General features: G+C 35.2%; 1 protein-coding gene across 2 annotated transcripts in view; it reads right to left on the bottom strand.

Annotated features, from left to right (window-relative positions):
* Positions 1–1,621: 1,621 nt before the first annotated feature.
* LOC123685426 (ATP-binding cassette sub-family G member 4) overlaps positions 1,622–18,209 on the bottom strand; it is a 32,447-nt gene continuing 15,859 nt past the window's right edge. For both annotated transcript variants that reach the window (XM_045625119.1, XM_045625118.1), the window contains 6 exons: positions 9,778–9,964; positions 7,606–8,215; positions 4,644–4,798; positions 4,314–4,583; positions 4,079–4,234; positions 1,622–2,468 (listed from right to left, as the gene is read on the bottom strand). In XM_045625119.1, coding sequence (XP_045481075.1) covers positions 2,124–2,468; positions 4,079–4,234; positions 4,314–4,583; positions 4,644–4,798; positions 7,606–8,215; positions 9,778–9,964 — 1,723 coding nt within the window. In that variant the 3' untranslated portion in view covers positions 1,622–2,123. The remainder of the gene's footprint in view (positions 2,469–4,078; positions 4,235–4,313; positions 4,584–4,643; positions 4,799–7,605; positions 8,216–9,777; positions 9,965–18,209) is intronic.

The raw sequence follows: 18,209 nt of genomic DNA, 5'->3' as shown, positions 1-18,209 counted from the left end.
ATTGATTAAATGCATTTTAGGTTAAATTACATAAATGGTGGATAAATTAATAATAAATTCCCTTCTTTGAGCTTGGAATTGGTAACTATCCTGAATCCGTCAGTCTATTGGTGAAAAAATACATAGATGACACTTATGGAAATCATATATTTTTTAAATGTTTATGCTGGTACTTGGATATCTAGAAATTCGTTAGAATTTGTCATTCTTGGTTATTAGGTAATTTTACACTTATAATTCAATGAACTATGCAGAAATAACATAGTTACTTCAACAGTTTGGGTATGCACAAAAAAGGTTTTTGATACATCCCAACCAAACTTATCACAAGATTTTTAAACTGGAAGAATGATTAAATGCGTTTCTGGGGTAAATTACATAAATGGTGGATGAATTAATAATAAATGCCCTGCATTGGGCTTGGAATTGGTCTACGACCTGAGTTGTTCAGCCTGTATACGAAAAAATACATAACTGACACTTACGGAGATCATATTCATTAAGTAAAATGTTTATTTTGATGTTGGATGACTAGAACTTAGATGAAAGGGTGATTATATACTTATAATTTCAAAAGTTTGTGGTTTACACAATAAAGTTTTGCAATAGAAGTATCTCCCAAACTTATCATGAAAGGGTTTCTAAAGGGTGTTTTTTTTAGAGCTATAGAACTTTAAATTGCAATAAAACAACAATGGCTTATTCGATTGACATGAATTTTATTTATCCGCAAGATAATCTTGTGGCATTACATTTTAAATATGATTTCTGGCATATGACCGCCACGGCTGGCTCGGATGTAGTCCAATCTGGACGTCCAATTTTCGATGACTTTTTCCAACATTTGTGGCCGTATATCGGCAATAACACGGCGAATGTTGTCTTCCAAATGGTCAAGGGTTTGTGGCTTATCCGCATAGACCAATGACTTTACATAGCCCCACAGAAAGTAGTCTAGCGGTGTTAAATCACAAGATCTTGGAGGCCAATTCACAGGTCTAAAACGTGAAATTAGGCGGTCTCCAAACGTGTCTTTCAATAAATCGATTGTGGCTCGAGCTGTGTGACATGTTGCGCCGTCTTGTTGGAACCACAGCTCCTGGACATCATGGTTGTTCAATTCAGGAATGAAAAAGTTAGTAATCATGGCTCTTTACCGATCACCATTGACTGTAGCGTTCTGGCCATCATCGTTTTTGAAGAAGTACGGACCAATGATTCCACCAGCCCTCAAAGCGCACTAAACAGTCAGTTTTTCTTGATGTAACTGTGTTTCGACATACACTTAAGGATTAGCTTCACTCCAAACGCGGCAGTTTTGTTTGTTGACGTAGCCATTCAACCAGAAGTGCGCTTCATCGCTAAACAAAATAAAATGGACGTAGTGCGCGATACGTATTCCGCACAGAACCATTATTTTCGAAATACAATTGCACTATTTGCAAGCGTTGTTCAGGCGTGAGTCTATTCATGATGAAGTGCCAAACCAAACTGAGAATAAATCACTTGACAGGTGTTAAATCGGTCGCCATCTTGAACAGTAATGCCAACTTAAAGTTATATACCTCGAAAAAAAAAACACCCGTTAGTATCAGAAGGTTAAAAATAATTGAGACAACTCTTTATTTCAAATTTTTTACTTGTACTGGTTCCAATTTACAATATATATTTAATCATCAATAATTTTACAAATGTGTTACTTTTTTTTATATAAAAACACAAATATACGATTTGGCTCTGAAATATCATAAAATTGGCAAAATATTCATCAGGCAAGTTCGGAATTGTATATAAATAACATTTTTGTCTTCAATCACAGCCCTACCTAACATTCTATCACACAAACAAATCTCAAGAACTAAACCTATGTAGAAAATACAACGCGATAATTCAATTCCTTATAACTTAGCATCTCTGATTGTTATGTCATCATTCAACAATGAAAAATTTGCAACATTGAATAAAAAATTAAGGTATCAACATTATTATGAAAAATATGTCTGAAAAGGTTATTATCAAAAGGACCTACAATGTAATTTATCTAATTTTACCAAACATAAATAAACCTTTTGTCACCTTCAAAAAACCTACATCCTAATATAGTGTTAATTTCAGTCGTAAAATTAATGATTGGATCGCAGTTTCCATCTTAAGAATAAGAAGGCTGCTATCCTCAAAATAAGGAATATAACAACAAGAGCAATTATGTCGAGAGAATATTGGGAATTTTGCATGTCTAGTTCCTCGAGTGTTGTTGAAGGATCTTTGAAATGACAGTAAGCTTGGTTGCATTCAAGTTTTGTCCTGTTGAAACCATAAGTGGCAAGGGCCGTTCCTTCAAAACCATATCTGATGTACGATAAGTAAGTGATCCATCTGAGATAAATCGGAATGGCATCAAACGATACAAAGAATCCAGAGAAGAGTAGGAAAGGTACAGACATAACAGGAGCAAGAAAAACGCCGTTCTGAAAAAAAAAAAAAAATTAGAACATAAACTACAGGGTGATTCACCGGGATGGCCTATTAGACGTTTATGGAAAACTAATCATAATTTCGAACTGAAAATTTGCATATCGGGGTTTGAGACAATGATCTTTCTCCCTAAAATATTTTCAGATCTCTACAACTTCCGGTTATACCGGAAACAGACTACTACTTCCTTATTTCAAATGGCACACCCAGTATATTATTGCATCATTAGATAGCTTTTTTGATGACAATTTCGGCAACATGCCATACCTTGGGTAAAAATTCAACGGTTCATGAGTTATTGGGATTCCTATGAAAAAAGGCGGCGATGAGGACTCACATTTTTCTGAATATTTCAGCAGAAAAAGCTTCTTTCGAAAATTTTTTTTTTTTTTCGATTCCGCAAATACGTATTATTATAAGACTGTTTTCGGCTTGGACCAAAAATGTACAGGGTGTTTATAAGAGAATCATGAACTTGGACAACCCAAATTCATCAAAACTCAAGATTTTCAAATTAGAACTTATATTTTTTATTATTTCAGTCGATTCTACGTACAAAAATAGTGGGGATTTACTTAAGCAAACCCTATAACTAAAATGAATACTTCAACAGTTATCGGGAAAGAACTTGAAATGAGGAAAAACCGCTATTTATAACTGTGTTAATAACTGTTAATAACTTCCGGAAAACACAGAAAGAAACTAAAATTCGATGTTTGGATAACTAAATTTTACATTTCATGAATTTTAATTAATTTTTTGTTGGGATTGTTGAGAAATCCATAAACCAATACAATTTTCAATTACGAATAATTCATTACAATTCTTGATATGTCAAATTTAGTTATGAAAACATCGAATTTTAGTTTCTTTCTGTGTTTTTCGGGAATCGCAGACTACTCCACACAGTTATAAATAGCGGTTTTTACTCATTTAAAGTTCTCCCTCGATAACAGTTAAAGTATTCATTTTAGGTATAGGGTTTGCTTAAGTAACACCCACTATTTTTGGACGTAGTATCGACTGAAATAATAAAAAATATAGGTTCTAATTTGAAAATCTTGAGTTTTAATGAATTTGAGTTGTCCAAGTTCATGATTCTCTTATAAACACCCTGTACATTTTTGGCCCAAACCGCGAACAGTCTTATTATACTATGTATTTGCGGAATCGAAAAAGACAAAAATTTTTTCGAAAGAAGCTTTTTCAGCTGAAATATTTAAAAAAATGTGAGTCCTTATCGCCACTTTTTTTTTCATAAGAATCCCAATAACTCATGAACCGTTGAGTTTTTCCCAAGGTATGGCATATTGCCGAAATTGCCATAAAAAGAGCTATCTAATGAAGGAATGATATACTGGGTGTGCCATTTGAAATAAGGAAGTAGAAGTCTGTTTCCGGTATAACCGGAAGTTGTAGAGATCTGAAAATATTTTAGGGAGAAAGATCATTGTCTCAAACCCCGATATGCAAATTTTCAGCTCAAAATTATGTATATTAAGATATTTGAAGCTTATCAATTGAAATTTTTACGGTCCTTTTAAAATCGAAAATCACTTATAATGCAACAAGACACCAAAAAGTGAATAAATTTAATCTTTACCTGTACATTCATAGCAGCACCAACGACCAGACCCACACTCTGAGCTACAAAAGATACCAAAAGGCAAGCTAACAAAAACATGCCATATCTTGCCGAATCCATAGGTTGTGATGTCATAAAGTAAACAATTGTTACATAAAGAACGCAGCACACAGTCTGAAAATAGAATAAAGAGTTATTAAAACACTGGTTTAATACAAATAAAGACAATAAAAAGAATTGTAGAGTATCTGACCTGGAAAGGTATATCGGATATTGTTATCGCCAGATAATACGACTTCAGGGAATACCATCTGTTGAAATGTTCTTTCAGTAAAACAGGCATTTCAAGAGGGAACGAAAGAATTGTGATGGTCATCGATGTGTACATGAGGAACAGCATGTTGAAGAACAAGAATCCAAGATTACTCAAAACTTTTCCACCATCGTTTCCAATTTTGAAGTAAAGGGCACCGATTAAAATACCCACGAGGATGTGAGCGAACAATCGGAGGTACATAAGAGTCTGCAAAAAAAACGTACATTAATATTTTCAGAAAAGATATTTTGAAAAGTAAGGACTTACCCAATCTCTTCTACTGAAGAGTAAAGCACGTTTGAGGATGATGAAGAATTGTTGGAATTCGGAATTTCCATAACGGGGCTGGTTTTTGGGTACAACTTCGTCGAGGAGAGTTGTTTCCACTGTGGCATTCTCCTTTTCGTTTGCTATAGGTGCAACTGAAAGAAAAAAATAAAATTTTCATTTTGTTTTTATTTTGAACCAAAAATTATTTTGAATAGTAAAAATCAATTCTGTACGTCAAGCCGGCTGTCGAATACACAATAACTGTTGAACTGAATGTGCTAGAGTTTCAGGGTCCGAATATCTAGGCTAAGTTTGTTAGTTGGCAAAATTAGTTAGATTGAAAACATAGACTGATTTGTTAGGAATTCTTTGGCTTATTTGTAGGGAGGTTTAACCAATGTGTAAGGAGAGGCTGAATTTAGTTTTAAAAAACTCTTAATTTTCAAGAAAAGATTGCATTCAATACGAAATAGAACACTTTCAATGCAAAATGTTCTTCTTCAATGACTTCATTACGACTCTAAATATCTTGGCTAAGTTTGTGTATTGGCAAAATCATTTAGATTAAAAACATAATTTTGTGAGGATTGTAACGGGTGTTTTTTTTTCGAGGTATATAACTTTAAGTTGGCATTACTGTTCAAGATGGCAACCGATTTAACAGCTGTCAAGTGATTTATTCTCAGTTTGGTTTGGCAACTCATCATGAATAGACTCACGCCTAAACAACGCTTGCAAATAGTGCAATTTTATTTCGAAAATAATGATTTATTGAAAGACACGTTTGGTGACCGCCTAATTTCACGTTTTGGACCTGTGAATTGGCCTACAAGATCTTGTGATTTAACACCGCTAGACTACTTTCTGAGGGGCTATGTAAAGTCATTGGTCTATGCGGATAAGCCACAAACCCTTGACCATTTGGAAGACAACATTCGCCGTGTTATTGCCGATATACGGCCACAAATGTTGGAAGAAGTCATTAAAAATTGGACGTCCAGATTGGACTACATCCGAGCCAGCCGTGGCGGTCATATGCCAGAAATCATATTTAAAATGTAATGCCACAAGATTACTTTGCGGATAAATAAAATTCATGTCAATCGCATAATCCATCGTTGTTTTATTGCAATTTAAAGTTCTATAGCTCTAAAAAAAAAACACCCTTTATTACTGGAAGATTATTAGATAATCAGAATCTATACATGCCCAGATTTCACCAAAATTTTGTGTGTATTTAAAGTTCTTTGAAGATTCAGCAAGTTTTAAAAACTCTCAAATTTCAAGGAAGCATTCCATTCAACTGGAAATAGACCAATTTCAATGTAAAATTTTCTTCTTCAGTGACTTCATTACGAGCTTTATACATGTGTGCTGAAGATTGAACCGCAATAGTGTTGTGAGCGTTCCTAATCTCATTTTTTATAGTTGTGACCAGTGCAGTCTTAGAATCAATAATAAAACGTGGAAATATCATTATTAACAAACCATCTAAGTTCCTGGCTATCTATTTAGACAGGAATCTAAAGTGGTATGAGCACACCGAGCAGCTTAGCAGAAGACTGGCAACGGCTTAATTCTCGTTGTTTTCTCCAAGAATGCATGTGAGCCTGGAAGTTCTCAAGGTTGTTTACTATGCCAACTTTCAGTCAGTCATGTCATATAGGATTATCTTTTGGGGGTCTAGCTCCAACTTGGATAGGATTTTTGTGGTTCAGAAACCTACTCTCCGAAGAATGTTAAAAATTAAATACAGGGAGACTTGTCGAGGAAAATTCAGGGAGTGTGGATTGCTGACTGTGTCTGCCCTATACATATATCGATGTCTTCTTTTTATAAAAAATAACAGTGTATATATACCATACACACCCAGCCTTACTTGTACCCACTGTTCAGACTCACTCTCAGCAAGAAGAGTGTCGAGTTCATGTGTATGAAAATTTTCAATTCTCTTCCTATGTTTTTGCGGTCAATTAATGATTTGAGAAAGTTTAAAAGGAAGGCTTTTGAGTTTCTGTTGAATCAAGAACCATACAATTTGCAAGAATATTTTGTCAGTACTTCTTAGAATATTGTTATTTGTGACGTGTTCTCTTCTCATGTATTGTTCATATATTGATTATGAGAATAATAGTATATTATTCAACGAGCGGTAATGTAGGTCATAACTCACGCAGATGAAGTCTGTAATTCATCAAGTGAGTTATGACCATTACCGCAAGTTGAATACTATACTTTATCTACGACTATATCAATAAATACTAAGAAAAAAATACAGACTTATAATATAGACAGAAGGAACGGGAAATAAACATATGTTCTCGATCCCGACTACAAGAGGGATGGAAACTTAGTATCACCAATCACAATCGAACTAGCTTCGGCTAGCTCGAATCCAGTACAGAGAACAGACATAGAACTATATTGAAAAACCTTAATAGTTGCCTATAAAAATACATCAAAATATACCAAAAAATATTCCCTGTAAACGACGACTTAATGATCTTACTGATACAAACACCTTTATATTTCTTTCGGGCAAGTAATTCTTATGGTAACATTAGCTGTTTGTCTTTTGGAAATGTATACTTATATAATATTTCATCTTCACTATCTGAATTAATCGTTTTCAGCAAAACATTCACAATAATTAAATATCAACTTAATTTGAAAACGACAAAATTATTAAAGTGACATTCCCTCGGACATTCCTCCCTTCAATAACAATAATGGAATGTCCCCTTTTGGCCAATCGAATAGAAGCAGAGAAGTATAGAATCACAGATCCATCTTTTCCGATTCATTATAGTGAGTTATAGAAGTGAGTTATTATAACTCACGCTTTTTGTTAATAGATACTATTAATTGCTCAAAAACAATTGAATAATGAATATATAATTCAATTGGAATAGATAAAGATTATTATTATCCTATAGAATAAACACTCATTATAACTTACCGCTCTTTTCAATCTTCTTATCAACGGCAATGTTTTCGTTGAAACCGTACACAGGTGGGTTGATATTTCCGTTACCATTGTTCCATTCGTTCGTGTTGTTGAGCCCTTCTACGGCTTTCAAGTCTGGGAAGGCCATCCCGTCCCTGATATCGTTCTTACCGTTGCCGATGGCGTTTTCTAATTTTCTGATATGGTTTCCGTACTCCCCACAAGCCACTTCGATGATGTACGAGGCCGGGTTGTGGTAGGAGGGACATTGTAGGCCTAGGGTGCCCAAAAACGGCACCAACTGTTTCGTGGAACCTTGGTACACGCAGTAACCGTCGGCCAAGGTGTACAGTTGGTCGAACATCTCGAAGAGTCGAGCGGAAGGCTGGTGGATTGTACAGATTATGGTCCGGCCGCCAGCGGCCAGGGTTTTCAGTAGAGATATGCATTGGAAACATGAAGAGCTGTCCAGTCCGCTGGTTGGCTCGTCGAAAAACATCACAGGAGGATTGCTTACTAACTCGAGCGCAATCGACATCCTTTTTTTCTGTCCTCCGGAGAGACCACTGGTCATCGTTCTCCTGTGGTCGATCAGCCCTAGGGTGTCCAAAATTTCGTTTATCTGTAAAAAAAAATGTCATTTATTATACAAGGTACAAAACTTCAGAAGGGGATTCGTTAGGTTGTTTTAAAAAAAGTTCATAAGAACATATGCTTGGATTTGCTTCGTTTCTGAGATTCCCTTAAATCTAAAGTTTGCGCCAGTAAACCAACTTCCTGTTTTGCATCTTAAACCTCAATATACACTGCGCAAAAAAATTAACGCACATTCTGAAAATCTCAATTTTAATGAAAGTTAACTCTACATTGACTTTATAACTTATTTTTTATGTTCTCTCGGGAAGGTTTTGAACGAAACAAGACACATTAAATGGAAGAAAAATTCAGGATTTCACCGTATCTTAAGTGAAAGAAGAGAAATAAACAATTTTCAAAATACTGGAATGCTGATAAGTGATTTAATACTTGGTATTTCCACCCCTTGCGTTAATTACAGCTCGGCAACGACGGTTCATACTCAAAATGAGTGATCTTAAAATGTTCTGATCTAATCCTTTCCAGATTTCTCTGAGTTGGATTCCTAAGTCATTAAGAGTAGCTGGATGATTTTCTGAACTTCTCAGCCTTCTATTGAGGTTGTCCCAAACCTGCTCAATCGGATTGAGATCTGAACTTCTTGCTGGCCATTCCATTCGAGAGACTTCAACCTTTTCAAGGTACTCCTGAACGATGCGCGCACGATGGGGTCTGGCATTATCGTCCATAAAAATGAAATTTTCACCAATGTATGGGGCAAATGGCACTACAAGCTCTTCAAGAATGTTCCTTATATACCTATCAGCATTTTAAGCTCCATTATCAACGACTACTAGGTCTGTGCGAGCAGTCAAAGATATTCCATCCCATACCATAATCGATCCTCCCCCGAAACCAGTACCTAGTATTCAGGAAATTGCACTGAGCACATTTCATGTGGACGTCTGTATACAAGGGAACGTCGATCACAATGGTAGAGGCAGAATCTAGACTCATCTGTGAAGAGAACTCTTTCCCAATCAGCCTCTTCCCAATGGATATGCTCTCTCGCAAAATCCAAACGCGCCCTTCGATGGGCTGGGGTAAGAGCTGGGCCTCTTGCCGCGACACGAGGCCTTAAATCATATTCTCTGAGGCGATTTCTTATTTTCTGAGTGCTAATTTGCAACTGATTTCAGAATGGAGCCAATACATTCAAAATCTGATCTCATCTTTTTTTATTCATGCTGGGAAAAAACATCTGTATTGAAAAAAAACGTTGAAAGTGGATAACATATGCATGCACAATTCTGATAAAAATAATTATCATTGAGAACACCTTCAGTTGTAGAATAAATTTGAGATTTCCATAATGTGCGTTAATTTTTTGCGCAGTGTAGTTCTAACCCTGTATAACATAGGTAGAAAGTACTATTTCGAAAAATTGTGTAATTAGCCCGAAGCAAAAATAATCTGTTTATTGAAAACATAATAAAATTCCCTCTTTAACTATACCATTAATGAGAAACTGCATGGAAATAAAATAGACGTGAAAGCAGTTTTAGAATTCTGCAATCGTCTAATTATAGGCGGAAACCTTCAACTTACAATTTTCTCCTTTTCTGTGCGGCTTTTGCTGCCGATCTTCAGCTTGGCAGCCACATTCATTGCCTCATCCACTGTCAAATTACCGTGTAACTGATTATCTTGCATAATATAGGCAGATAATTTTCTGAAGCGGCTAATGTCCCTGGGAGAATCATTCATGAGAATTTGTCCTTTCATTCCTTCCGTCCTGAAAAGAATTATGGATAATTAAATATGGAATTTTTGTTATTTGCAACAGAAAGAAAATATCGGGGATAAAAAAGTATGCAGCCTTCAGAAATAAAGGGTGTTTTTTTTTAGAGCTATAGAACTTTAAATTGCAATAACAACGATGGATTATTCGATTGACATGAATTTTATTTATCCGCAAGATAATCTTGTGGCATTACATTTTAAATATGATTTCTGGCATATGATCGCCACGGCTGGCTCGGATGTAGTCCAATCTGGACGTCCAATTTTCGATGACTTTTTCCAACATTTGTGGCCGTATATCGGCAATAACACGGCAAATGTTGTCTTCCAAATGGTCAAGGGTTTGTGGCTTATGCGCATACACCAATGACTTTACATAGCCCCACAGAAAGTAGTCTAGCGGTGTTAAATCACAAGATCTTGGAGGCCAATTCACAGGTCTAAAACGTGAAATTAGGCGGTCACCAAACGTGTCTTTCAATAAATCGATTGTGACACGAGCTGTGTGACATGTTGCGACGTCTTGTTGAAACCACAGCTCCTGGACATCATGGTTGTTCAATTCAGGAATGAAAAAGTTAGTAATCATGGCTCTATACCAATCACCATTGACTGTAACGTTCTGGCTATCATCGTTTTTGAAGAAGTACGGACCAATGATTCCACCAGCCCATAAAGCGCACCAAACAGTCAGTTTTTCTGGATTAAACGGTGTTTCGACATACACTTGAGGATTAGCTTCACTCCAAATGCGGCAGTTCTGTTTTTTGACGTAGCCATTCAACCTTAAGTGCGCTTCATCGCTAAACAAAATGAAATGGACGTAGTGCGCGGTACGTATTCCGCACAGAACCATTATTTTCTAAATAAAATTGCACTATTTGCAAGCGTTGTTCAGGGGTGAGTCTATTCATGATGAATTGCCAAACCAAACTGAGAATAAATCACTTGACAGCTGTTAAATCGGTCGCCATCTTGAACAGTAATGCCAACTTAAAGTTATATACCTCGAAAAAAAAACACCTGTTGTAAGAAAGTTATAATGAAATAAGATTAAAATACGGAAAAGGATCATGCTTCTGAAGATATTGTTGACGGTCAGCTTGTCAAGAATATGAGTTCTGATATCACAACCCTTCTCAAATTCAAGCGATTATTTTATCTGTTGTTCTGGAAATATTGGGTAATGTTTTTCGATATTCTACTAGAATTTATCGTGCTTCCGATGATGCGATCAACATAAAATTTTGCACGATGTTTGAAACTGTAATTACCCAACTACAAGCGCAATATCAACAAGGACGGATCTCTTGTCTCTGAAATATATATATACAAATACATATAATCAACATGGAATTTCACATTTAGCTTGAAATTATTATATTATACGTATGATATCAATTTGGTCGGATCTGTCATCTCTAAAATATTGAGTATTTTTTTTATGATGTTCTAATATTGATTTATTCCATTTTTTCCATATTTGCGATAGATCGACCACATAAATCAACTCGATAACGAATGAGGGAAATTTCCACATCTGAAACCTGTTTTAATCATTAATTGAATGTTCGGTAGTGTTATTTACCGATGGATGAAGACCGAAGAAAAAAAAAAGATCAAATGACCTTTATTCCAAGCGCTGTCAGAGTCAACAACGTCATCGTCCATTTTATGTGCGAAAAGCCTCGAAATAATTATAAGAGTACAATGTAAAAAAAATTGCACCTTTGCTAAAGGTGGTTTGACTCTTGCCTGTTATTTCGAACAGGTTCCATATAAATCTGGAATATTTTAGCGTTAGGATGTTGAAATTCAACTGTTAGAAAACTGAAATTGGATAAAATTGAATACTTTTACAGGCCAATTGAAAAGTGCCCGGTCTACCATTGTAAAACACATTTTTTTGGCAAAATTCGATTCTATTATATATATTCAGGAATGTGTTCTCTTTCTATACAAAAATAGACATTTGTTTTGAACCATACCTTCCTCAAACAGTTAGAAACACCAGAACGCTGGATTATAATTTCCCCAAGCATAGACTAACGCTGACAGAAAAGGGAGCATTTTATAGTGCTATAAAATTCTACAATAAATTACCCAGGTCTGCTAAACTTAGCTAAAATTTGAGAGAATTCTAGAAAAATGTTTTCAATTTTTTATTAGAACTTGAACCATATAATATCAAAGAATTTTTAGGTTAACTATTCCAAATTGACGTTTGTTGTGTTTAATGTTACTGAAATGTAATATTCACATAATAAAAACACATTATTATTATTATTATTCAACATTGTTGCCTTCGAGGGCGATACAGAGATTATAGCGATCTTACAATTTTTCAATACCATTTTTATAATACGATTTGTCTTTCGCTTCAAAATAGGCCTCAGTTTCGGCGATTACTTCTTCATTGGCGCTAAATTTCTTTCCGCATTCTTTTGAGGTCTGAGAACAGGAAAAAGTCGCTGGGGTCCAGATCTGGCGAATACAGTGGATGCAGAAGCAATTCGAAGCCCAATTCATGAAATTTTGCCATTGTTTTCATTGATTTGTGATACGGCGCTTTGTCTTGATGAAACAGCACCTTTTTTTTCAAGTGGGACCGTTTTTTAACGATTTCATCCTTTAAACGATCCAATAACGCTATATAATAATCGCTGCTGATGGTTTGGCCATTTTGGAGGGTAATCAATGAATATTATACCTTGCCCATCCCAGAATACTCATGTCATAACCTTGCCAGCGGACTGTTGTGTTTTTCCTCGCTTTGGATTCGTTTCATCGTGTGCAGTCCACTAATCTGACTGTCGATTGGACTCCGGAGTGAAATGATGGAGCCATGTTTCATCCATTGTCACATAGCAACGCAAAAAGCCAAGTTTTTGCTTCAACTGTATTTTTTCCTTCAATGAGCAATATTTTATCTATTTTATTATTTATTACTAAATTCTTTTTTCCCACTTTTTTTCAAATAACAAAAGTAACTACACTCACAATTATAGAAATTGTTGAACTGTTTTATCTAAATAAGTACTCATTTTGGAATACTGAGAGTAATCTAGCTATATTGATCAAGTTGGCCAACGACCAAGGAATAGAAACAGATCACAAACTTCATATCCCTCATATCATTATTTTGCATGGAACTGGTTGCACAAGCTATCCTCAAAGACGCTGTTGCCACTTTGTGCAGCCGTAACGAAGCGATTTCACCAATTTTGCAGAAAACCCATGAGATTTAATTTCGAATTTGCAGTAATAACTCAAATCGAGGATTATTATTTCCACTAGAATCAATTTTATCGGAGCGCTACTGAATGGTAGAAATGTTATCGGCGAATTCTATAATCTCTTTATGTTATTATTGTTATCATCTGGAATGAATCATGATCTCATTGTTCGTCGGTATCAAAGTTCGTTTTCCACCGATGGTCACTGCGATTTAATCGAACCTTCAAAAAAATATGGTGAATGCCGATTCTGTTCTAGCGTCAGAACTGATGATTTATTATTTCGATTACGTTACGTTGATGAGACTCCGGTCAAAGTTTAATCTAGATCGACGATTGTGTGTTCCGAACCTGCATCCAAGGACGATATTCGCATTTTAAATTGTTATGTTGTCGACTATGGAAATGAACGCTATAGTCCATTTATTTTAGCAATGGCAGAACGTAAGCGGTCTATGGAAAATGACGTTGCCAGACTGTCAAAACACCTTCTACTGCCTACAAAACTTCGAGATTCTATGCAGAACTTTTCCGTTTTATGCTAGAATATCAATTATGATTCATTCAAATTCTTCCATATCAATATTTTTATAAATACTGATAAGCATGAGTAAAGCGGATGAGAATTAAATCGAAAACAACCTTATTACGAATAATAGCATTGGTAACATAGGCCAATTGAAAAGTTCCCGGTCTGATGCACAGATGGCGGTGCTAGTATTAAATCCATATGATTTTTAGTTAGTAACAACCTTCAAACGTGTCAAAATTTGACAGCAGTCCAACCATTAGTTGGTTAGTGTTTGAAGGTGTTCAAGTATAATAAACCTGATTTTTTGCATCGATATGTGACAATGGATGAAACATGGGTCCATCATTTCACTCCGGAGTCCAATCGACAGTCAGCTGAGTGGACTGCACACGATGAATCGAATCCAAAGCGAGGAAAAACACAATAGTCAGCTGGCAAGGTTATGGCATCAGTATTCTGGGATGCGCAAGGTATAATATTCATTGAATACCCCCAAAAGGGCCAGACCATCAACAGCGATCATTATATGGCATTATTGGATCGTTTAAAGGATGAAATCGTTGAAAAACGGCCCAATTTGAAAGAAAAAAGGTGCTGTTTCATCAAGACAAAGCGCCGTATCACAAATCAATGAAAACAATGGCAAAACTGCAGGAATTGGGCTTCGAATTGTTTCTGCATCCACCGTATTCGCCAGATCTGACCCCAGCGACTTTTTCCTGTTCTCAGACCTCAAAAGAATCCTCGCTGGAAAGAAATTTAGCGCCAATGAAGAAGTAATCACCGAAACTGAGGCCTATTTTGAAGCGAAAGACAAATCGTACAAGAAAAATGGTATTGAAAAGTTGGAAGATCGCAATAATCGCTGTATCGCCCTTGAAGGCAACTAGGTTGAATAATAAAATCGAATTTTGCCAAAAAAAAGTGTTTTACTATGGTAGATTGGCCTGTTATCTTTCCATGGTTAAATGGCACAACCAAATGAACACCAATGACATAAGAAATGTCAACAAATGATGCACAATGTTGCCATTAGCACTATTTTTAAATTGACGAGAATATCTTGCTTTTATCCTCATACATCAATGTTCGATTTTGAATCCTTAAACTTCAATCAAGTTTGTGTGTAACGGTATCATTGATTGAGCAGGTTTAATAGTCTCTAAAAACTCTATAATTAAATTCAAAAAGTGCGTTATATAATAACCTCAAGCAAATAATAGTTTTGTTTGATTTGTACACAATGACAAAATCCTTCACAATTTTTCAAGATACATAATTTATGTTTGTCTTGCTTTGAGCAAACGGAGCCTTGAGCTAGTCAAGTTGATTGGAATAAAATGTCCAGAATTGACGTTACCATAAAATTTTCGGAGTGAATTGTAATCAAATTAAAACAACTCATTTTGTGTATTATTTCAAGGACCAATCTGTATGGATATCTCATAAAATTTTTGTAATTATCTCATGCGAGCTAATTAGCGATGTTATTTCCTGTTTAAGTTTTTAATAACTGATATCAAACAACTTTTTTTTCATTCAAAGACAGACTGCCATTATTTCACATTCAATTCAATCAAAAGAATAAATAAATATACTGCCGAATGATACGATTAGCATTGAATTTACAGGTTCAATGACTTCTGATTGTTAATTGGCAAATAAAGGATTCAATTTTCATATAACTTTGGATAATGGAACAATAAATAATTCTTTGTTCAACAAATTTAATTTTGAAGTTTAACACTTCACTGAATAGGTCGTGGGCTCAAAAAAAAACACATGTTTTCTTAAACATTCGTTCAATTTGAAACAATAAGCGTTATCTTGAGATTTGGAGTTTTTTTTGTGTATTTATGTATCTTTTGAAGCTTGGTACTAACAAGAAAAAAATGGTATAGTATTGGATACTAACTCAACTAATTTCATCTGATTTTATTAATGATATTTTTCCAGAAACCTCTTGAGAAAAAGCCAGGTGTTATTTCTATTCAAATTGTCACATTTATACCAAAACGATAGCTGGGAAAATCTCTATGGAAATAAAATTCTAAAGGTCTATTATAGGAGATAATTGAGCAAATTATACTGACGCAAAAACAACAGCATGTTCCATATTCTAATCACTGCAATCATGAATAATTTCATTCGAAATTTATCACCATCATCTTCTTCCTGAATTAGCTTGTAAATCATAAGGTAAAAAATTTTTTTGATGATCGAAACATAAAAGGAAATTTTTTTTTTAGCTTGTTCAATAACGTTACATAATTTGAAAAATTGAATTGAGTATAAAGTAATAATTCTTTTCTGGTTGATTTAGTATTATTTTGAGAAGACTGAGTAAATAAAAATCGCAAGGAAGTAAATTATGAGTGAACTTTGAATATCTGAGACAACATAACATAGTCCATAATGAGTTACCGGTTTGTCTTCAATTATATAAAAAAGTAATTAAACAAATAAGTATATCCTTTTTTTACTTGAACAGGGTAGCTTCCTATAATAATTATAGAGATACATTCGAGGATGCAATAATAATTACATGATCAATGTCACTAATCACTGACGAGAAGATTGTGTAATTCGTCCTAGAAAACTTCTGACAGTCATTCAAAAAATGTACAAAGCTTAAACACCGAAAACGAGAAATAAAAGTTAGCTTACAATTCACGAATCATTTGCTATTATTTTAAATTCTCAATTTCCTATGAAAACATTTATGTCTATAGAAATAAATACCCATACCAAATTTCATTAACATTGGATCAGAAGATATAAAGGTCCGACAAAATCTCAATTATTTCTGTACAGAATTCCATCGAAATTGGAAGTAGTATATCAGCATTCACGTTTGCTCATGCTCAACGCGAACCCTGTATGTGTAAAAGCTGAAATATTGGCCAATTCAGGCACTAGGTACATCTAGAATATTTGTACATGAGAAAGCTGTGTGCAAAATTGCTGCCGCGCGAGCTCACAATCGATCAAAAGCAATAACGTGTTAATGATTCAGAGCAGAGTGTTTGAAGCCGTTTAAGTGCAATAAACCTGAATTTTTGCGTCGATATGTGACAATGGATGAAACATGGCTCCATCATTTCACTCCGGAGTACAAGCGACAGTCAGCTGAGTGGACTGCACACGATGAACCCAATCGAAAGCGAGGGAAAACACAACAGTCAGCTGGCAAAGTTATGGCATCAGTATTCTGGGATGCGCAAGGTATAATATTGATTGATTGCCTCCAAAAGGGCCAGACCATCAACAGCGATTATTATATAACGGTATTGGATCATTTAAAGAATGAAATCAATAAAAAACGGCCCCATTCGAAGAAAAAAAGGTGCTTTTTCATCAAGACAATGCGCTTTGTCACAAATCAATGAAAACAATGGCAAAATTGCATGAAGTTGACTTTGAATTGCTTCTGCATCCACCGCATTCGCCAGATCTGGCCCCCAGCGGCTTTTTCCTGTTTTCAGACCTCAAAATAATGCTCGCTGGAATGAAATTTAGCGCTAATGAAGGAGTTATCGCCGAAACTGAGGCCTATTTTGAAGCCAAAGACGAATCGTTTTACAAAAATGGTACCGAAAAGTTAGAAGGTCGATTTAATCGCTGTATCGCCCTCGAAGGCAAATATATTGAATAATAAAATGGAATTTTGCCAAAAAAAATGTGTTCTACTATGGTAGACTGGGAACTTTTCAATTGGCCTGTTATTATTGTTATAAGACCGATTATAAAGTCCTGTAAGGAGCTGTCTTTTAAGCAGCGGATCACGTTGAAGCACAGTTTCATTAGCAGAGATTTCTCATCCCAAAAGCGATCGCAAACTTTCTCTATCTTTGCTGAACCCAGAGGCAATATCATTAACGAATATATATCACGAATTAAATGCATGATGCACATTGCCTGAGTGTAAAGGTTTAGGTTCTATACGATTATTATCAGTACTATGCGTGTCAATGACGAGTAAGCAAGTAATCTGTTTTCAATAACCTTGATTGCTGCTGTGTTGTGATCGATAGCTAATCGTGAAATTTGGGAAAAATCTCAACCCAAAACGTTGTGGGTATGGGAATTTGGTAGATGATTATTTGTTGAAGGTAAAAACCAACGAGTGGGTTTGTAGCGAGATATGACACTGAACCAGGGACGTAGCAACAGGGAGGGGCTTTATTGTTAATATCTGTGGAAATTAATTATTATTTCGTTCGAATCCATTCAATGAATACTGAATAAAACAGAAATTTTCACGCGAACAATCAAGAACTGAATTCAGAAATAGCGTAAGAACTCAACAACGTTTAATTAATTCATTTATCAATTAAATGGGCTGAAATAACATCCTTAACACGAGTCCTAACTCTGGAGGTCACACGAATAATTAACATTCGATAAACGTGTCTTTTTTTTCTGATTTTCGCGGTAGTACAACTTATATACATATACCATAATTTCCT

The sequence above is a fragment of the Harmonia axyridis genome, chromosome 7 (assembly GCF_914767665.1).
Source record: "Harmonia axyridis chromosome 7, icHarAxyr1.1, whole genome shotgun sequence".
Lineage (NCBI taxonomy): Eukaryota > Metazoa > Arthropoda > Insecta > Coleoptera > Coccinellidae > Harmonia > Harmonia axyridis.
This window is presented reverse-complemented; position numbering and strand designations above follow the sequence as displayed.